This window comes from Lates calcarifer, linkage group LG7_2, assembly GCF_001640805.2.
Source record: "Lates calcarifer isolate ASB-BC8 linkage group LG7_2, TLL_Latcal_v3, whole genome shotgun sequence".
Lineage (NCBI taxonomy): Eukaryota > Metazoa > Chordata > Actinopteri > Centropomidae > Lates > Lates calcarifer.
Genome location: NC_066854.1, coordinates 7630510 through 7652205, shown reverse-complemented (window position 1 = coordinate 7652205; position 21696 = coordinate 7630510). Strand labels below are relative to the sequence as shown.

Here is a 21696-nt window from a genome sequence, read left to right as displayed (position 1 = left end):
GCCCACCAGCAGCTACCAACAATGCGATTGGCTGTTGATGTGGTCATCATACTGTATGTATGGCAGTGTATGTGCTATTGAACAGCCCTTCATTCAATACATGGGTGCTTGCAAGACATACCAATGCACACATGTACACCAGGCACACACAAATATATAAGGTGAGGGCAAATGGAAGACTAGAAACAATAAATATGGAGGAAAGTAAGTAAGGTAAGTAAGTGGCAGGAAGGGAGAAAGAAGAGAAGAGAAAGAAAGTAGGGAGACACCATATAAGGGGAAGGAAAAAAGAAAAGAGCACAGTTTCCATGGTAACAGGGAGGGGAACCGTTTTGGTGGTTGCATGTGAAATTGGCAGCCAGTGAAACATGCGCATACACCAATACAAATATACACACTTGTTTTTGTCACTCGGGAGGGCATTGCATTGACAGTAATTGCCCAGAGCCAAATTTAACCATAATCACTATACACCTAACATCACCCCTTACCCTAACCTTCACCTAAAGCCTTGATTGAAAGTATAATGCTTATCTTGTGGGAATGCGCTTGTTGTCTCCTAATAGAAAGTGAGTTCCCCTTAATACATGTACACATACACACACCCACACACATACATATGTATCTTCACATTTTATGAATGTAAATTTACAGGCCTCTCAACTTTTAGCATCAGTCCTAATGGTTTAGTTTTTTAAATCTTTTTAATTTGCTGTAGAAAATTTCACTCTGTACAGTGTAATGTCGATTGATACCAACTGTATAATACTGTATTATACTCATTCTCTGTTCTCCAATAAGGAGGATTATATTCTGGAGTAGTTGACAACTGGCAACATCCCAAGAAGACACAAACAGAAAAGGAGGGGCACTTCTCAGTCCAGAAAAGTGAGGGATTCAATCTGCTGAGTTTGTGCACAATTGCAGCCACAAAGAGAGAAAAACAAAGAAAAACAAGACTTGGACTGTCAGCAAGTGGTGTTTTGTTTAATGAAAGTTGTGTATAATAGTAATAATGATACCAGCCTAATAATGTCTTTTCCATAATCACGAATAGTAGTAGTGTTTTATTTTATAATTTGTGCAACTATTTCTTCCTTTCTCTCGTTTTTCTTTCTCTCTTTTCGCGTTCCTTTTATTTGATTGTACAAATCAACACATTTTTTAAGCGCTTTATTGTGAAAGAGATTTGTAAAATAAATAAATTTACCCACTTCCTGTTTGGACGAATGTGATTGGGTAATTCTAACCGCGCAGGCTCCTGGGAAAGCGCGATGTTCAAATTTGTTTCCGGTTTTCTTCGGTAAGCCAGACATGGAGCGACAGCATAATAGGTAAATATTTTATCGATTTCATACTAAGAAACACACTATTTTCTACAGAATATTTGCCTTCGTGACAACAAAAACTGCACAATTTAGTGGTTATTGCATTACGGCGCCTTTAGCCTCGGTACCTGCCGCTGTCGCACGTATGAAGAGACTACCACACCAAATAACATTCAGTAACCGAGTATTTTAATGTTGTTTTGCTTTTCGTGAAATGTGTCAGTCTGGTATTTTGATATAGAAGACGTTTTACGAATCGTTGGCTTCCACTTTTCCATTCGGCAAGTGTCCTACACCCAAGAGAGCACTGTACAAAATCGTAATTTCACCATTTTATGTTTCTTCTCTTAGTCGCTCAGTACTTTTCCTTCAAGATAAAACAAAAACAGAGGCCAAAACGGACACCCGAAGTTTTTATGTCCACTTCTGCTGACAGAGAGAAGCTTTATCTAACATTTTCATTAAATTTCAATTAATGATAACCCTAAACGTGAAAGAGATGCACGTACAGTTTCCAAACAGTGGTTTCTCTTTGCTATGTGCTTGCGAAGGGAACATGAGAAAGCAGTAGCCTGTTAGCAAAGTTTAGGACTGTGCTTCTTGTTGCTGCTGTTGTTTTCAAAGAAATCTTCATTATTAACTGATCTTTAAATAATAGTTCACTCACAATCTTGAATAATATTGATTTAATGACTACCTAATGAAGTAAACACCAGAAGAAACTGATATTATAGTGATCTGTGTGTGATTTTCAGTGTGGTGAGGACTCCCCTCAACAGTGTTGTAGTTCAGAGGAGGAGCAAAAGCAAGAGCTACCGGCAGTCATACCGCAGCTGCCTAGGTGCTGCTTCACGGCTTGGCTTAACTCCGGCGTTGACAGCACGGAGGCTCAACACCAGCAGAAGAGCCCCAAAGTCACACAACATAACTGTGAGTCGATCCAAGCCATTGCTGTCCACGTTTTGAATCAGTTTTGGTCCATTAAACATACACAGAGAAAGAAAGAGACACAGAAAGATCATCTTCTCCATCTCTCCTTGCTACAGGACAAGGTAGATCCAGAGCAGCTGACCTTACTGCTGAAAACAGAGTGGAAGCTGTCGTACGTTACTCCTCTGTATCAGTTCAGGCACACCCAGCTGAAGAGCTATTCCAGGCAGCTTTCAGCATTTATCGCTGCAGAGAAGCAGCAGGGTTTGGCGGTGGATGCGGAGGGATCACAGAGCAGCTTCAGAGTGTCCTTCTCTGTGGTGCAGGGAATGACAGAGACGGCTGATGACGCTGAGACTGTCCTAATACAGGTAAGCACAGGGTTCTGTTGAAGCAGGGGAGCATGTGAGGAAATATGTAGGCTCTATAAAACAGAAAGACTTGAATTTTATTTACATTTTCAATCTTGAGTATGCCTTGTGTTCATATTGCTGTTTCCAACTCTTCCCTTTTCCACCACAGATCCATTCAAAGCCTATGTTTGCCAAGCAGGACGATCCCCAGAAGTTGGTATGGAGTGGCTGGCTGGCCTGTATCAACGGCAATCCCGATTACTTGAGCTCTCTTTCAAAAGACTTCATCTGTCTGCCGCTTTTTGGCAGCAGTGGGCCCGAGGTTCTCACCACTTTGGTCAAATCCTGGTTCCAGCAGATGTTCGACTGCTGCTTCGGACCCCTGGAAATCAGCCACACCAGCCTTCAATGGCTGGTGGCATTATGGACTAACTGCCACACCGAATCCAACATCCAGCACCTCAGAATGATCTGGACTCTTCCAGTCACACCACCGCTGCAGATCACCTACACCGTCGATGCCCAAGACGCCTGGGAGCTGTGGAGCAGCGTGAGAAAGGATCCAGAGGAGGAGAGCGAGGGAGGGGAGGAGGTGGAGGAGGGAGGCAGTATCGATTTAAAGGAGGTGATGAGGTTCATGCAGGGGCTGAAGAACCACTTCTACAGACACTTCAGGCTGGATCTGTCAGCTGGAAGTCTACAACAGGTCTCCACGGCACTGGGTTCAGCCAAGTACAGCGGCAGAATCAAGGTATCATCTGACGGAAAGAACTGCTCTCAAAGTTTTTCACAAGATACTTTCCTTCTTACACACACAAGGAAAGATAAGTGTTGTACTAATATTTTTTTCCTCTCCTTTTAGATCTCCAACAGCAGATACATGATCACCACCCTGACACTACTGACAGAGTGTGCCCTCCTCAAAATGCCCATCTGAAGAATAAAGACTTTAAACAAACAGGAAATACAGTATTGCAATAGCAGCGTTCATTTGAACAACAGTTGCTGCCTGGAAAGACTGGACGTGTAGCTTCATTTTCCTATATAGTTGATGCATAGTTCTTTTTGTAAAACTATGCTAAACCTTTCTTCTTTTTAAATATATCTTTTTTTTCACAACATGAAATTTAACATTTTTCACAATATTATCTCCAATGAAAGCAACACAGATCCATATTCTGGTTATATGTTCCTTTCATTTACCAGCACATAAACAGCAATTAAGTACAGGTAATTATTATTATGTATTTAGGAAAAGTCCTTGTGTTCCAAGTTTACCTTTTGGTTTTTCTCTTGGTGAACAAGCTATGGTTCCACTCCATTTTGTAAATAGTGTACTATATATATTCATGTCTAGTTGTTTATATCTTTTGTCATTTATAGTTGTAAATAAAAGAAAAAAAGGACACAGTGTGGTGTTTAACAGTCTGACTGTACAGTATGGGTTCAAGAATGGTTTTTCCTGTGTAATCTTATAACAGCAGTCATTAAGAGCTCTCTTAAACGCACACAGTCGTCCTGTGCAAAGATGGATTCCTAAATCTATCAGAAGTTAATCCAACAATCTAAAGTACATATTTTACAAAGTTATGGCCTCTATTCCTCCAGTGTAGCAATAAGGACGCAGGAGTTTATAGAAACACAAGGAGGGAATTTGGCTAAATTTGGAAGATCTCAACTCAGGTTGTTTAAAGGATGATTACAGTAAAGACAACCTGTTTTAATGTCCATGTGGGCACCAGACAAGTATTTTAAGAGAAGCGTGAAAAATTGTGAACTAACCCCGAGCAGCTGCAGGTGATGTTTGTTGTATCTGTGTTCATTTTGTTTTATGTCATGATTAATGATATATATTCAAGCGGATAAGTGGACAGACAGAACATTAAGATTTGCGGCATCTTTATCACCTGAATCCATCACAATTCCAGGATGCCATCTCCAAAATGCCTGTCATCAGCAACACTTATCAGTTATCTATTTCTGGCAGCTTCATTTGTTCCAGCTTTATATTAATTTTCCCCCTTTTACAGCTTGTTAACAACTTCAGTTGTAGCTGAATTGGCTCCAACTCCAAATGTATAATATATAAATACATAGTTTGACAAAAGGACATTGATCAACTTAAAGCAATAAATGATTTCCCACCCTTTCACTCTAACGACTCCAGACAAACATTTGTTCTGTATTTTATTTTATTGTTACTCAAAACAAAATCAGGCAACTTATTCCAAAAGAAACACCCAATGAAATTCATACAGTTCAAATAAAGTTATCAAAATAACATTAAATAGAAACAATGAGGGAATATGAGCATATAAATTGTCAGTAGGAGACACAAGCTCTTCAAACAAAACCCTTACATCTGAAACAATACTGTATATTGCACTGGTAGAAAAAGGCAGAAAACAAAATAAGCAACTTGTGATCAACTTCACTGCTCTCCTATGTGTGGATGTCCTATCTGGATAATTAACGTGATGATGCACAACTCGGCAGCGTCGCTGTTTCATTGCTACACTGACACTACTAAATGCAAGACGACAATAGCGAGGGCGTTGGAGTCACAATCGCAGCTCCATTCTGGTCTTTAATGACGGGATTGGTGTCTCGTTTGTGATGGTGGTAATTAGGGTACCGCAGATGCTCATCCTGTCATTAAAGGGCATCATGGAGCTGAGGATTATGGGAGTATAGAATCTGTGTTTAATAGTCTGTAAGCAATTTAAAGTAGAGAATATTAACAGATTTAACATGTAGTTGTGATTTATGCTTGTGATATGTGTTGTATGTCAATGAGAACTGCTCAGAGTGGAAAAATACCTTTGTTTAAACCCCCAGCCAGTGTGGCAAACTTTAAAAACAACTGTGTTTGCTTACATGCTTAAATGGCACATAAACTCGCCAAACTTCACAGCTACATAAAAAAATACCTCCAAGCACTAGACTGGGGGAAGGTGTTAACTTCCCACTCTGCTGCCTTCCGTGTTGTTTATATAATATTTACTCTTGTGTGGGTATTTACAGCTCTGAAAAGGGGTTGGCTATATATTTACAATGGCGCCCACACATGCCAACTTTTAACAATATATGATCAACATCCACCGGGCAAATGCGCGAAGGGATGGACAATCGAGGCGTATCTGTGCTAGTTTGTGGCAGCTTGACATATTTAGCACTCTGGCAAAAATCCATGATGGGTCCCACAGAAGAGAGTCTTCACAGTACAATTCAAGAACATTTCAGCATGTGTACTTAACCACCCACCCTCCCCACCCTGAAGGAAATAATTAGCTACGACTGATTTAAAAGTAGAACACACTGTCACAACAGATCATGCTTGGATGCTCAACGTAACCCCCTTGTTCAGTTCATTAAAAGATAAATCAATGCACACATGGGGCTGAGAGGTAAACAATGGAGAGGAAAAGTGACCTATGTAGTGATGTGATTCACATTAAGTGGAGACTGCGGCGGGCGCAGCAACTTTAAGAGGCCAAACCCAGGAAGAAGCCACCGACGAACCCGCTGGACAAGACAATGTTCCTCTTTATAAAGTCTGTGGCCTGCGTGGGAGGGGAGGGAAAAGAGGGAGAATGAGTTGATAAGAGTTTAAAATGGACATACTGATCAACTGATGAACTGCTGTTAACTGGTTAATTGATGCTGGAAAAATAGCCAGGGAAATAATCCAGATTAAAAGAAATTTTAAAGGGAAATGCCACATATTTAAACCATCAACTGACCCTAATCTAAAGATGTATATAATCTGAGGATGGATACACCCAACATCTTTACTGCTGTCAAAATATAATCACCATCTCTCTTCTGTGCCTGCTGTGTCACAGCTAGTGAATGCAGTATGGCTAACAGTACACTAGAGGGCATTGTAACTTTGCAGATAAAGAACTAAACCTCTCCACCACAACCCAAACATCATAGAACAGTACATGCATTTAGTTCTAATTAATTACATTACAGAGGTATGTTAGGTGTGGTTTTTAGTTAACAGAAAGAAATGTTTGATTCAGATTTAGCAACAGTCAATTAGAAATAAGCAAAAGCGTGAAAGGAAAAGCAAGCTTTGTTACAGGTACCTTTACCTCCTCAATGAATGTGTTTAATTCAGGGGCTGCTTTGTTTGCTTTCTTCTTCAGGTGCTTTTTCGCTTTGTTTACATCCTTCTCCACCTTCTTCCAGTCTACCTGCACATAGCCACTGTGATTGGCAATCTGTAGGAAAAGAGTCATATTAAGAACTGATTCTGCACACATAATATTTAATACTACCTACCTCAAAATTTTGCAGGCATAATATGTGTGACTAATAAGTTATCTTTAATTGCACACTTGGGTCTTATGAACTGAATTTTTCTGTGCTATATTACATCACTGTCTGACGGTTTATGATGTTTCAATGAGACATAATGTGTGTTTTATTGAGACCCTCTAGACCTGTCTGCAAACCAAATTCCTCTTGGGAAAAAAGCATTCAAACATTAAAAGATGCAGATGATTCGGTCTCTAAAATATAACCATAAAAAAAGTTATGGCCTTCTTTGAGTATATATAAGTATATAAATAAGTATTCAAGGAACATTTGGTTCAGACAGATAGTTTTCCTAACCTTGATGAAAATAACTCACAGAGAATGAACCAACTTAAATTCTCATCTCAGCCTGACAATGAATGAACTCTGGGACTCCTGGGTGTATAAAAAAGGTAATAATTGAAAATCTGTTTTTCTATCTGGATGCTGAAATCTGTCTTTGTTCCACAACTGAAACCTTGCAAAAACAACAATAATAAAAACACAGAGAGAAGCAAGGTTATGTACTCAAGGCACATTTTTAAAATTATCTACGAACCTCATCATGACAACAATTTTGTGTCCTAATCAGCCTGTGGATCAAGTCAACTGACTCTGGTGTACTCTATTTGGTTACAAGGGCTTTTTCAGTTGCAAAATAATACATGGCTAGCTATGCAATGCCCCATAAAAATGGCATGCATCCATTTAGAGCCAGCTGACACACTGTTTGTGTTTCTGCTGAAGAGCATGGACCAGCTGAGTATCATGGTGTAGAGTTGTCAGTGAAGTATGAATGTTACAAAGGATGCACATTTTTCTACTCCTTTGAAACACTGTTGATGCAGTACATATCTAATTACTGACACTATATAATCATTGTATTATAGTACTCTTACCTGTAAAAGAAGGAACCCTCCACCAACAGCAGTGGCAGCTATCTTCCCAACTCTCTGGAAAAGGTAGCCAGCACACCTGTATGTGTTGAGAAAAAGGGAGGATTGTTCTTTAAATGATAAAAATAAATAATAATAAAGTGGATTTACATAGAACAGTACAGACAGGTGCTGACTGATAGTACGTGATTATAATCATTTAATTACATGTCATGTCCACTGAGTCATGTTTTTGATCTATTATTAATAGATTCTAACACCAAGTTAACTCAGTAACGTTGGCTTTATGTTCTTTTCAGTTCTCTAAACTGATTCAGATGTGACCCCACGAGCAGACAGAGCTCCAGGCCTTACCATCCAGACACCCCTCCCATCATGAGCTGAGTGGCCACTGAATACTTCTCAGCAATCGGGCCTGAATTGTTCCCAAACACCCTGCTCCACCACTGGTGCCTCCGGGCATATTCTGTCAGGTCCACAACCTCATAAACCTCATCTTCACTCTCTGGGTCGTCCTGACCTGCTGTGAGACAAGGAATAAAAGATAACGTTAACAAAGATATACACCACCAGCCTTTCAGAATAAGGACTATATATACACACTAAATGACACTAATTTAACCTCGTTTATATTGTGCACGTATTTTAAAATGACCTAGTTATTGACAGCCCTACTTTTGGCTGCTCTAACAAAAAAAGCAAAAGTGAACCATAACATTTAAAAGAGCGGCTCAGTTACAACAGGCTCTGTGGGGTGCTTGTTTTTTTCTATGTAAATGACTTGGGAAGCTAATATTAGCAGGCTAGCGTCAAATGGCTACCAATCCAATATCGTACTCTCTAACATTTCCTTTACGGACTATTACAGGCTTCGAGGTCAAGACCGTTTTCCTATTTTATTGTCGCTGGTTGAAAAACTTATAAATTCCTTCATTAATGAGGGAAATAACGCCGGTATTTTTCAATAAACACAATCACTAACCTTCTCTCTGGTCCACCGTCGCCATTTTGGAGAAACTAGTTATGTCACCAGGATGTTGACAATACTAAGCCACGCCTACATTATGATGCTCTGCCACGTCAGTCAAAATGCTTTCATATCGCTTGATTAGGCTCAGCAATTTAGCAACTTTATTGCTAAAAATTTGAAACTTTTTATCCGTAGGAAGAAGATATCACAGAAATATACTGGGATTTTGGAAAGTGCAAACAGAAGTGAAAGAGTCGAAACGAATGATGCATTGCAGTCATCGTTTAAGCAGCATGTCAGAAAAAACGACAACTGACACCCAAGTGTCAATACATATTACTGAATACAATATAACATTTTACCGTGTGGAAATTATTGCATGTGTCAGGGAAACAAAGCTCTTTCACTTTAATGCACATGGGTAATACACATGTTCAGACAGTAAATAATTTTGAACATGCTTCCAGAATAATCGTGATATAAAAGATGAGTGGTTTGCAGGGAGAATATGAATATTTAAGATAAAAGAATGATATAGCAGGGAAGTCATATGGTAGGATACGGGTCCTCCTATTGGCTGATGAGGGGGGAGAGGGCGTGGTTACAGCGGCGCGTGGGTTCGCTTAGGTGACACAATTATAACAACTTTATCTTCGCAGCCGAAACGCGTTTTATTGTCAAATACTCACATATTGGATATTGTACTCAGTTATTCTCATTAAAATAGCGGCACAAGATTACTTTGTGATGAAAGATGTGACGTTTGAGGAGCCACCCGGAGAGCGCTTCTGTCCCCCCGAAAGGATTTACTATATCGAATCGCATCTTTTCATCCTGGGAAAAAGTTTTTGATCATTTTGTTTTCTTCAGTTTTTCTTCTTTGATTCGGCGGAGCCAACCGTTTGTCCCCGCGTCGCGATTTTCCATGCAATCGTGCGGTGTGTCTCTCGCCGTTGCTGCCTGCGCTGCTGCTCGGAGTCTCGGCTCGGCTTCTTCTAGTGGTGATGAGGGAAAGAAAATGGCGGCGGGAAAAGCGAGTGAAACAGAGGAGGACTTTCCGACACTGACAGCCCAGGAGAGGGACAGTTTGGTCGGGATCGACAGGTCGGAAAAGTATCCCCGTGCACTCACATAAACGCACAGTTTGAAAATTAATTGTTTTCGGTTCTCGCATGTCGAAAATATCTCTGAGCCGCTCTGCAAGTGATACTGAGCCGCCTATGTTGTCTTCTTGTTTGCAGCTCACTGTTTGGATTTCAGAAGCTTCATGAAGATGGCGCCAGAACGAAGGCCCTGTTGATGAAGGTAGCAAATCTAACTGGATGTATTTTACAACCAAGCAGCACCATGATCCACTGGACTTACTCCAACCTCCTAGCATGCATGGCAGTAAATTTGCTCTCTAAGTAGCAAGCCACTCTGAATGCAAGTGGCCCACTCGCTAAGGAGACCAAGGCCAGCTAGCCGCAGCCCCTCTTTTAGCCAGCCAGCTAGCTTGCTAGTTAGCTGCTCTCATCCGATGAACAGCGACCCTGCACCTGCGGCTACGTGGTGTCGCTAGCCAAAATAGCCAACTAGCCACGACTGTCTTGGTTTAACTAGCTTGTTAACGTTAACATATGTTAATGTTTGCTAGGCAGCCGCCCTTCCCTGTTAGCTGGATAGCTATTCCCTACAACGTATCCCTGTGTACTTGCAATTGTACCACCAACAACACAACGTCGTCACGGTTTTGTGTAGCACATTGATTACTGGAAACATTGCACTCCAATGAGGAAAGTTTTATGTCGTCGTGAGATTGTGTTTATTGCAAGTGTTACTCTCTCACATCTAAGCTTAAACACACAAGTATCCTCAAAAGGCAATAACCGTTCCAACGTTTGGTGGAAGTAACGTTAACGTTGTAGCCGTCTTCCAGGGTGCACCAAATACAGCTTACGCGTTTACGTTATTTGGTAAGGTTAGCTAGTGCCCGTAGCATTTGCATTGATGTAGCGGCTTTGCCACATTGTGGTAGCTTGTTTTTGTGACATTGCGTTGCCCCACTGAATGTACTCCAGGACGAGTTCAAGTCGTTTTTCGTTGGTAGTCCGTGTGAACGAGTTGACAAACGTTACAAGTAACGTTAATGGCTGGCTGCCTGTCCAAGATGGCGGGACACGGCGGAGTGACACTGATATCTGTATAACCAATTTGATATTAATGTATTGCTCTGAATCGTTGTGTGTTGCTTAAGTATTTTCTTAACTCTCCCACAGGACTGTGGCTCTTTGTAAAGGCGTGTTCCTCATGCCGACCTAGGTGGTGTCAGGATCCTTTGTTTACAGTTTTCATTGCCCTTGTTTGGTTCTGCATGCACCCTCGGACTAGAAAGCTACGTGTTAAACAGGCACAGTGCACCCGTACTTAGCACACTGCTGGGCTAACAAAGAGCAAAGCCCATTTCTTGTGAATTTATCGTCAATAGTGGATGATGTAGAGAAGATGGTGCTCTTGACAGCTCATGGTCTGAAAGGCCATCCACGAATCTGCTCGCTAGGTGGTGTGGGATACCTAGGAAGTGTAGCTACTCGTCTGGCGTTAGCTGCACACAAGCAGAAGAAAGCACTGGTGTACCATGCATGCTGGAGAACATGGACAGTGTGCAGTGCAGTCAGTGTATTGAACATGAATCAAACTGTACACCTCCTAGTTTCACTGTAGGGCAAGCATATCAGCATATGTGTACACTATTGGCGTAAAGGTTTAGCATGCTATTTGTTGATTTTTATTTAAGTTCGTTAGTGTAATATATGCTTTGTTTGGTAATGCTGCCATAAAAGTGCTCACCACCCATCTTGGAACAGCTAACCCAGTTGCATAAAAAAGGTCTATTTTGTGATATACCTTGTGGAATTGGTTCGATGTCAGTGATGCATATTATGGAGTGTGCTGCTCAGAAAACTTGCTCACTCCTGGCGTAGTCGAGGGTTATTTTGTGCCCTCTGCAATTATTTTGTGCCCTCTGATGGCTGTGGTGGTTATGGTGCCTGTAACGTCTGACATTGTCAAAGCCAGCTCTTGCTCCACAGTCAGCGTCTCCTGCCAGACTTCCCTGCACTTGTACACCATAGTATAGATACTTGCATGTTCTATGAGGATTAGCAGTGTCTGGCAGTTAACATGGACTTGAAGTGATACAGCTGTGTCAAGCAAATGAATGTGCAATTTTACTTGAGACTAAAAGATTATAACTGTAATATGAAGACTATAAAAGACATAAGATGTTGACTTAATAAGTGTTTGAGAAGTAATGTCTTGTTATAGCTGCAATAAAATACTGAAAGTACAAGATTTTAATCGCATGAGAGAGTGGGGGGTTGGTTTTGACTGTTCTGATGCAGAGTTTGGGCATTGAGAGAAAATTATTTTGGATCCATATTGAGCAGCAGAAACAGCATCACTGATTCCAGACTATCAAATGATATAAAACACAGCATGACTGTGGAAATTGCTGGTTGTTAGACTTGTAGCTTAGGTCAACTGCTGTATATTAGTGTGTAATTGTTGCTCCCCCAAAGGCAAAGAAACCATTAGTTGTTGGTGTCTCTGAAACTGAAACCTTACTTCATTAAAATTCTGCCTATGTGAAGGCTTGCATTAGACACAAGGCATTTGTGACACATTGAATCTTGATAGTTTTCTCGTGTCCTTGTCCGAGAATGGCTTGTGAAAACAAAATGGCAAACGGACCGGAACGTGACCTCGCGAGCAGTTCGCTTCAGCTCTACTGTCATGGAATTCTGCATCTGACTCTGCAGAGCATTATTAAAAACGCTCAATTCTCATGAACAGTCTCATTTTGTCACATTCTTCATTTGAAAATTTAAGCATTTTATGAATCCATTTCTGCTCGTAGCTTATTAGTTTTGAGTGACTACCCTGTCTGGCACTTTGCTGTGGTCGCGTCTCTTCACTGTTGCTCTGTGTATGGTTATCTGCATAACCGTGGGTTCAACATTGCTGACAGAACTAGGTCACTGTATCACCACCAGTAACTAGGTTGCAGTGAAGTAAACTTAGAATAACTTGTTGGAAGATAAGCTGTCAACTTGGGTGTCCTCTTATTTTTGTTATCCAGGTGTGACAGTATTTGTATTTGTGATTATTTCTCAGTGGCTATTGCACAGCACAAAGGGTCTTTGGGTTAAGTCCTCACAGTGGTTTGACTGGTGCCTTTTTGAGTGAAGTTTGCATGTTCTCCCTGTGTTTGCATGCGTTTCCTCCAGGTCAGGAAGGCCACGCCAAACTACGTGCATGTTAGTTATTAGGAGTGCTGTTGCATTGCCCTTGACTGGGGCACTGGCTGGGCAGTGCGCTGCGGTTGACCTCTGTTCCAAAATAGTTAAGAGAGGTCGTTTGCAGAGGACAGCCCCCCCCCCCCCGTACGAATTAATAAAGTAAAACTTAAATAAAACTGTTTGCATGCAACATACTGTTTGACTCATAAGCTTGCATGCAGGACAGAGAAGTTATAAGAATTTGAGTTTAGTGCTAGATTTGTAAATTGGTCAGTGTAAGATTAGTAATCTGTTCACTTGTACCATGCTACAGAGACAGCATGAAACTGAAAGCATTTTGTTTCACTTCATTTTATCTGTGGACACTCTGTTATGCACTGTTGCCTCACAGCAAGGTCCTAGGTTGAAATTGATCAAGGCATACAGGCATGCCCTGGCCCATGAAAGCTAACAGGGCTGACAGCACCATAGCAGCATCTCTTAACAATTCTGGCCACACTGTGTCCCGTTATGCGATGAGTGGTAATCTGAGTCAGATCTTGTTTTGTTTGCTCCTAAGTGATTTAAAATGTTTGATAAGTTAATAGTTCTGTCTGCTGATGTGATGACTGTGGATTTGGGGATTGTATTGCAGTTACTGCACAATGTCTGCAGATTAATAGTTTAAGGTTTTATAGCAAAGCACTTGTGGTGTATCTTTGCTAATCTGGTGAATTAAATAAACAACCAATAACGTGCATCATCACAAGGATGTAAGGATGCCATTAAAGAGTTGTTAAGGCTGCTTACAGCTCCTGCTCATTGGTTGGCAGTGACCTCATACACCCACAGATAATGTACTATTGTATAAAGTTCATATTTAAACAGTTTATATTGTCCCACATGTATTATCATATCACCAACCCTACCTGAAGGATACCCTCTAGTCCCCCAGCATGTTCAGATTTTTACATAATGCTGGCTAGCTAGCCTATTACTTGGTGTTTGACTTGAAAGTGTACTTTCTATTAACAGTGTTTACGTTGTCTGTGTTTAAAAGGGCATGAATGTGACAAGACAAGATGTAGATAAAGCTGTGGTTGACAAAATTATGCTAAATTACACAGAGATGGTGCCTTAAAAACTAGCAAGGTACCAGCATGGTATTCAGACCCTCTTGCACTTCAGAGCTTTTTAAGTCCACCTGTGACTCAACGCTTGGCAAATCCAAATTGTATTTCTGGGAAATTTTGCACAGGTTGATACAAAATGAACGGCACAAACAATCCTGACTAAAGTGCTGTGTCAGCAGAGTTCTCTTTCTCTTCTACCACTCAGCCGTTCAGACTAAAATTACTCATCCAGCTTTTTTTTTCCCACTTTGATTGACTCTGAAAATGGGTGGTGTTTTTGAACAGACCTGTATTTGTTGTAGGTCAGGTTTACATTTCAAAAACTATGATTGGTCAGCTTGTCGAGCTTGCTTGTGTTCTCTCTTGGTGGAGGTTGTTCATAGTGATGTGCTTTTAGGAAAATGGATATTGGCTCAGTAATCTGCTGGGGGGGGGGTGTTGTTTTGGTTTTTATGAACACACACACATCTAGCAACCCTCCATTACAAAGCCTCCGCTCACCACAATCTCTGCTTTCTGCCACAGTGAATAATAGAATGTAAACACAGTGATTGCATGTAGTAGCCTATTTGCAGTAGACTCCTATTCAGTAATGAGATGGTGCACCTTCCTATTGTCACTGGGATCACAAAGTGAGTGGAAGAATGAGTATAATAACAGCATTACAGGGCCTAATCATGTACAATAAATTCATGTGGTGGTGTTGTGGTAGTATGAACAGATAGAATCTGATATAAATCAAAACCTAGACGGTTGTTACTTACTTCTAGTATAAATCCAGCTTTAGAAACAGTTGGCACTCAGTCTCCTGCATTGCCATGTAATATATGAACTGCTGTTGCGATTGCCACTGGGTAAACCTGTTGAAGTTGTGTTCTTAAGACCAATCCTCATGTCTGAAGGGTGAAGAGCTTGGCCTTTATCATAGATGATGTGAAGAGCCGTCACTCAGTAGCCAGCCTTTCTGTCGTGGCCTGCATCTGCTGCATGTGGTCTTGGCAAAGGATTTTTACATTTCAGTATAACCATGTGAAATGTATTTGATTATGTAACAGCTTTTTTTGGCATTGACAGCACTACCCACCAAGGACAAACAGCTTGCCTTTGTTTTTGTGTTTGTTTCGAAGGTTACAGCTCCATAAAAAAGCATTAAAGGTTGATCATCCTTAAAAACTGTGAGACGAGAGATGGAAAAAATCGTCCACTTCTGCGCAAACTTGGAAGCAATTTCTTAGTCTCCTTCACTTCACGCAGCTGCCTCTCTTGGCTTTCAATGGCAGAGCGGCACTCGACGTTGGGGACCAGCTGAGTTATCTTTTGATGTGATCTCAGCGTGGCACCAGAGAAACCTGAGTGCCAGGGAGGGCACTCTTATGTTTGTTTGCCTTGGTGAGGAAGGGGACACGGACAGTACGTGCTTGATTTCCTTTTACAGCCTGGACTACTTGTGTGTGCTCAGGTTGTCAGTGACATCTGATTTTATTTCTTGGGCCGATTTCTTAAATTGGAAGTACAGTGCAGCAGTTATCTTACTTTGGAATTCACGGAAATGCTGCACTCTTAATCCAAGTTCGGATTCTTTGTTCAGAATGTAGTAATTGCATTAGTGCGAAGAAGAGGTGAATGAACCTGAGGAAGTTTGTTACTCAGCATGTGTGTGGTCTTACATGAGTTATCTCTCTGTGGATTATCTTCACTGAAGCTCACACTGGTCTGCACCTGATTGTGTGTGTTTTTAATTCTTGTTCATAATTGGAGAAACTTCAGAACTGGGGGGGTTGCATTTTGAATATAATATAGACTGCCTTTACCTGTGCCAGCAGTGATTAATGGTGTTGCATGTTCACTATTATTGTCAGAAAATGGTTAAATGCACATGAGGAGAAGTAAACTAGCACAGGCTGTACCATGTATAGTGTTAATACTGCCCATTGCTTTTTTAGTAAATTAGTAAAACACTGCCATGGCCCTTAAACTGTAGTATAACTCCTGTTCAGAGGCCTCAGCTGCTGTTGTATCTCTTTTTATCAAGGCAGGAAGATCTGTAACAGAAGAAGTAAAAAAAAAAAAAAAAAAGAAAGAAAGAAAGAAAAAAGCTTCAAGGACCCTTATCTACAGCAAACCTCATTTCAGTAAGTTAGGGCTGATATTTATCTGCTGAAAAGGAATTTGAGTCGGCTTGGCCAGAATTAGGGGGCTGACGTCAGCCATGCTGCGACTTTGAAAAGTTCTCTGTGACATTATTACTCTCTGTGATCTTCACTCTCACTTTCTCCCCACTTGTTCTTTCTCTTTGCGTAATACAAACATAGATCGCTACAGTGCTGTGCTGCTTTTTCTCTCAAGTGCAGCGCATGTATACAGACAGACAGACGGGCACGCGCAGTTGAGCCAGTTTGTTTTTGTCTCCCCTCTCCCAGGCTGTTCGCTGCTACGATTCGCTCATCCTTAAGGCCGAGGGCAAAGTGGAGCCTGAGTTATTCTGCCAGCTCGGCCACTTCAACCTCCTCTTGGAGGATTACCCAAAAGGTGAGTAATCTCTCCTTTTCATCTGTGCTCAAGTGGTTTGTACAATGATCCATTCCTCACACGTTTCTGCTTAGTCCTCATCTGGTTTGACAAACACTTCAATTAAAATACCTTCCATGTACTTTAAATTCTTTTACAAATGATTAACTAACCTAAGATTTTTATACTTGCAAAAGTCTTTTTTAAACTTTTATTACAACTTAAGGAATTTATAGACTTCTGCAGCTGGCTTCATTCCAACTCTGACTGCTCGCTATCTTATCCTCGATTAATTCCCTGTTTCCCTCTACTTTAATTACAGCATTATCGGCATACCAGAGGTACTACAGTTTACAGTCAGACTACTGGAAGGTAAGGCACACAAACACACACAAACACACGTGCCCACAAGCTCACTTACTCATTCAGTTAGTGATACTCTCACCTACTTTCAATCACACACACACACACACACAATGTTGCTCACTTTCCCACACATTCATTCGCTCATACACAGGAAGCATGTATGGTCTCGGTTGGGTTAGATGCCGGCGTAAGATGCGGTTTCGGTTTTCATGTTGGAGTCATCTTGAACTCTTTTTCCTGTTAAGGTGACACTTTGCGGTGAGATTGATAGCTCATTATTGGTTTTTCCGATTACTGAACTGTACCATGTAGCCGCAAGGTTATGTAAATGTGTATAACCTTTGTTTACAAGGACACACACAGTTTCAGAAACATGTTGATTTAGTGAGGGTTGAATCAGCAGCTTTGATATTGGTTACCAAGGTAGGCAATAGACTTTTTGACACCATGAAAAATTTTGGTAAAATTTTCATTTGAGGAAATACAACTGAACAATAAAACTCAGTGTTTTCATTGCACAGTAGCAAATAAATAGGTGATGCTTGTACATTCTTAAGTTGCTTCAGTTTAGTTAGATTTGTCAAACATTGTGAATCTGAAATTTCTATTTGTAATAATGATCTTGCACCTTTTCCACCCAGAATGCTGCCTTTCTGTATGGCCTGGGAATGGTCTACTTCCACTATAATGCCTTTCAGTGGTGAGTACCAACTTTCTTTTTATTTCACAAGCATAAAAACAGTGCACATTAATGAGTGGAATAATATTCCAGTCTTGGATACAATTTCAATGTAGCTTCATTAAATCCACATTAATGGACAGTGCTAAAGGGTAACTCAAGTGTTAGCTTAGCTATTTTTCTTTTAGACTTGGATTGAGAAATTTAACAGAATACAGAGCATTAACAAATACACTGAGTAGAATGTAAATTTAAATAGATGTCATGCAATAATAAAATGTTTGATCAAACTACATGAAAATCACATCAATCATAATGCATTACTTCCTGGAATAGGAGCTTGAATACTTCAGATATGGCTAAACAAATCACATGGCATTTTATTACAAATTGTCAAACAAACCTGTTGCTGAACAGCTGAATACACTTTACATAAGGCAAATACCATACAGTGGAAAAACAAGTCCATTCAAGAGCAACTAAGATCATCTGTGTGAGCGAGACCAGGCCTAAAATGGCTCAGTTGTGGTCTGTATATGTTTATGTACATGTTGTTAACCAGCTGGAAAACTGCCTCTGAGTAAAGTCGTCCTATGTTGTTTCCATGGCAACACCACAACCAGAGAGGAGTCAGTTCTGGCTAACAAAGAATCAGCTCAAATCTCTGCACAGATAAAAAGATGTAAACCCTGGCTATTGTTGTCAGTGGCTGCTGGAAAAAGTGCAGTCAAACTGTTTTTAAGAGGCACACATTCACCTGTGAATATTTAGGAAATGCTGATGAGTTTGTTGAAATTGCTACCTGCGTGCTACATTTCTTATGACACTTGAGCATTTAGTAAAAAAAAGCTTGCATCGACTAACTTTCTACTGCAACATTAGTTGATTTATAATGACTGTGAAGCAAGCAAATAACCAGTGGGCTGCTCTCTGTTACTGTGGAAGGAACATCTTTAGTATTCAGTTCAAGGTGGCAAACACACAGCGTGACTTGAATGAGCACTGACTGTCTGAGCAACAGAATCTGCTGCAGCTCACACCTGTTGTTTGGCTCATTCGGTCCAGAACAAAATGAAGCGTTGCGTCTTTGTTTTCAGTACCGTTCATTTTTCCTTTTCTTGATAATTTTCCCACCTGTTCCTTGCAGGGCGATCAAAGCATTCCAGGAGGTGCTGTACATTGACCCAGGGTTCACCCGGGCCAAGGAGATCCACCTACGCTTAGGTCTCATGTTCAAAGTCAACACAGACTATGAGTCAAGCCTAAAGGTAGGTTAAACCCAAATACACACTACAGCAGTAGACTCATCGATTAACCATAATAACACAGAGCCCATTTTAAAATAGTCTAAATGGAATAGTGTTTATTATGAAGCACATGCAGGAAGTGATATGAGTTATTGTCAACATCAAGATGAGTTTAGCACCGTGAGCGAGTGGAGTCGTACAGAAAGCGACAGGGCTCCCGCTGTGACAAGGCCACTGAGTGTCTGCTGGCAGCTACTGATGAATAATAATATGCAGAGGGGATTACTTTGAGACTGAAAATCCAGGCAGTCATGACAAAAACAGTCATTCTGGATGTGCTTTTACTCATTTCTACCAATTTTTTCTCACAGCATTTTCAGCTGGCTTTGATTGACTCCAACCCCTGCACTTTGTCCAAAGCTGAAAGTAAGCAACATCCTTAATTATTGTGTATCTATTTAATGATTATATTAAGGAATATATTGATTATATGCTAACTTGAAACTTAAAATAGATGATGGAAAAGTATGAATTTTCTGTTTTTTCTTTTTCATTTCAGAAATGTATGTTGAGCTATTAATTGTGGACTTTTTTATATAAATAAGTAACAGCAGCAGGGGATGTCTAATACCTTACAGTGTTCACTGTCTTCAGTACAAAGTGTTAGATTATGGTCAGCTGCTGGGGTTCGGTCTGGTTAGAGCACTGGCATTATTTGATATGCCGCTGCCATCTCATCTCTCCCACCCCAGTACCTGTTACCTTGGCGACGGCAATATCCATTTTTGCCCAGCCTCTCGCTGTTTGCCTTTGCCTCATTGTGTCCCCCCTCATTCCTATTCTCTCTAACGCGCGCACACACACACACACACACACACACACACACACACACACACACACACACACACACACATATAGCAAGGGCAGCCCCCGTCTTTCTTCCCCTCTCTCTCTCCCTCTCCCTCCTCTCTCTCTCTCTCCATCTGCTGAGAGTCACTCAGGCAGCTTAGATCAGACACTGCAGCGCTCCAGACAAAGGAAGGTGCTGCCAGGAGCACAGCTACCTATCTGGTCTGTTACACTTAATGTAGACAGGCAACCTTGGGGTTTCTGACACCTATTTATTGACAACGCAGCATTACTTTTCAAAGACTTGAAAAGACTATGGGGAGGTCTAAGACTGTTGAGGGGTGGGAAACCTTTCTTAAATCCTAAATTACCTCTACCTAACATGTTTCCTCTTCTTTGCTTTTACAGTTCAGTTCCACATTGCTCATTTGTATGAGATTCAGGTAAGTGCCTTCTCCTTTATTTAATCTATGCTTCAGTTTGCTTATGTTTGCTCCCAAGGACACAGGACATTTATTTTCTTTCTGTCATTCGTAATTGCGAGCCAAGTGCTGCATGCTGATTGAACGTCCAACGGCAAGGCTATAGCTCATAACCCAGCCGCCACTGTAAAATCACAGGGCGTCTGAATGCCGGGGATAGCCCTGTTTTTTTTTTTTCTTTTGTATTTTGTATTTTGAACCAGGTGCTGACAAATTGAGGAGGGAGCTGGGTGCGTGCATGAGTGGGTGGCATGCGGGAGGGGATGGGAGATTACTCTCAGACGATCGACGGGGTTGCCACGGAAACAAGAAAGTCTGTCTCCCCCCTCTTTTGTATGCTGGTGGTCTCCCTTTCTCTTTATGTCGGTTTCAGTGGAGAAGTACAGTAGCTCTCAGCAGCTCTGGGAGTAGCAGCGCTACACAAGTAACATGTTTTTTATTTGTGCTGTATCACAACACAGCACTGCAGTGGAAGTCTTATAATGGTTGCAGCCATTGAGCAGCAGATCTTTAGATGCAGAATTAAAATTAAATTTGGAGGAGCGGGGAAGGCCATCAGGACGATATTTTTCTGTGCTTCACAAGATGATGGTATAAACACTTTCTAAATTGTGTTTCGTTCTCTCTGTCTTCCCTCATCACCCTCTCCCAAACCCACTCTGCTCATTTCTTGCTACACTCCCTCTACCATTGCTCTCCTTGGCCCCCTCTGTTCCCCTATATTCAGAAGAGATACCGGGCTGCCAAGGAGGCCTATGAGAGCCTTCTGCAGACGGAGGATCTTCCTGCACAGGTGAAGGCCACTACCCTGCAGCAGCTTGGTAAGTCAGTTATAGTTTGACAAACAAGATCACTTGCTGTGTAGCTTGTGTAGATGGTGAAAGCAGACTACATTGTATAATATTGTAAGGGAACTTCCTTTTCCTTTGAAACTGAGAAAACTCACCTCGGTTTCGCTTCTGTCTCAACTAAGATATTATCGGTGTTACGTGTCATTTAGTTGTATGGGTTTTAAGTGCACTTAGGAAATCATAGCATTTAAAAGATTTTGTCTTTGGATATTAAGCTCAACATTCAAACATGTTTTGAATTGAGTGCACATTTAAGTTGTGTGTTGGCTTTTCTTAAAAAAAAGAAAAAAAGAGGCAGCAGTGAAAAAAATCTTTCTGTCTAAGAGACTGATTAATTTGACATTTTCCAGGCTGGATGCATCACACAGTGGAACAGCTCGGAGACAGAGCCAGCAGGGACAGCTATGCCATCCAGTGTCTGCAGAAATCTCTGGAGGCCGACCCCAACTCTGGACAGTCCTGGTACTTCCTTGGCAGGTACGTCACGCACGCTTTTAAAAGATGATTTAGTGTTATTAATGTCTGTCATTTATCTGAAAG

General features: G+C 41.1%; 3 protein-coding genes across 7 annotated transcripts in view; 2 read left to right on the top strand and 1 right to left on the bottom strand.

Moving 5' to 3' along the window:
- The first annotated feature begins 1245 nt into the window (after positions 1 to 1245).
- On the top strand, positions 1246 to 4763 carry cenpl (centromere protein L). Its single transcript, XM_018660949.2, has 5 exons — positions 1246 to 1334; positions 2084 to 2258; positions 2375 to 2629; positions 2781 to 3362; positions 3474 to 4763. The coding sequence occupies exons 1-5, from the start codon at positions 1315 to 1317 to the stop codon at positions 3546 to 3548; spliced, it is 1107 nt and encodes a 368-aa protein (XP_018516465.1). The 5' UTR covers positions 1246 to 1314; the 3' UTR covers positions 3549 to 4763.
- Positions 4764 to 4785: 22 nt separating this feature from the next.
- LOC108872982 (FUN14 domain-containing protein 1) lies at positions 4786 to 9772 on the bottom strand. 4 transcript variants are annotated; one of them, XM_018660950.2, is made up of 5 exons: positions 9682 to 9772; positions 8167 to 8335; positions 7816 to 7891; positions 6706 to 6840; positions 4786 to 6174 (listed from the first exon to the last, which is right to left on the bottom strand). In XM_018660950.2, exons 1-5 carry the CDS (start codon positions 9707 to 9709, stop codon positions 6097 to 6099), a joined length of 486 nt encoding a protein of 161 aa, XP_018516466.1. In that variant the 5' UTR covers positions 9710 to 9772; the 3' UTR covers positions 4786 to 6096. The 4 variants fall into 4 exon arrangements, with proteins under 4 accessions (XP_018516466.1, XP_018516468.1, XP_018516467.1 ...); XM_018660952.2 differs by having other exon boundaries at positions 6712 to 6840; XM_018660951.2 differs by lacking the exon at positions 9682 to 9772 and adding an exon at positions 8795 to 8935.
- LOC108872980 (histone demethylase UTY) overlaps positions 9708 to 21696 on the top strand; it is a 25454-nt gene continuing 13465 nt past the window's right edge. For both annotated transcript variants that reach the window (XM_018660947.2, XM_018660946.2), the window contains exons 1-10: positions 9708 to 9886; positions 10024 to 10087; positions 16595 to 16703; positions 17005 to 17054; positions 17690 to 17748; positions 18875 to 18995; positions 19346 to 19400; positions 20232 to 20266; positions 21033 to 21126; positions 21507 to 21633. In XM_018660947.2, the coding sequence (XP_018516463.1) occupies positions 9708 to 9886; positions 10024 to 10087; positions 16595 to 16703; positions 17005 to 17054; positions 17690 to 17748; positions 18875 to 18995; positions 19346 to 19400; positions 20232 to 20266; positions 21033 to 21126; positions 21507 to 21633 (893 nt within the window). The remainder of the gene's footprint in view (positions 9887 to 10023; positions 10088 to 16594; positions 16704 to 17004; positions 17055 to 17689; positions 17749 to 18874; positions 18996 to 19345; positions 19401 to 20231; positions 20267 to 21032; positions 21127 to 21506; positions 21634 to 21696) is intronic.

Coding starts and splice junctions, on each gene's coding strand:
- cenpl (XM_018660949.2), top strand. CDS start 1,315: ATGGAGCGACAGCATAATAG. Junction 1,335..2,083: donor ATGGAGCGACAGCATAATAG/GTAAATATTTTA, acceptor TGTGATTTTCAG/TGTGGTGAGGACTCCCCTCA. Junction 3,363..3,473: donor AGTACAGCGGCAGAATCAAG/GTATCATCTGAC, acceptor CTCTCCTTTTAG/ATCTCCAACAGCAGATACAT.
- LOC108872982 (XM_018660950.2), bottom strand. CDS start 9,709: ATGGAAAATCGCGACGCGGGGACAAACG. Junction 8,336..9,681: donor TCGCGACGCGGGGACAAACG/GTTGGCTCCGCC, acceptor CTTGTCTCACAG/CAGGTCAGGACGACCCAGAG. Junction 6,175..6,705: donor CATTCATTGAGGAGGTAAAG/GTACCTGTAACA, acceptor CCTCCCACGCAG/GCCACAGACTTTATAAAGAG.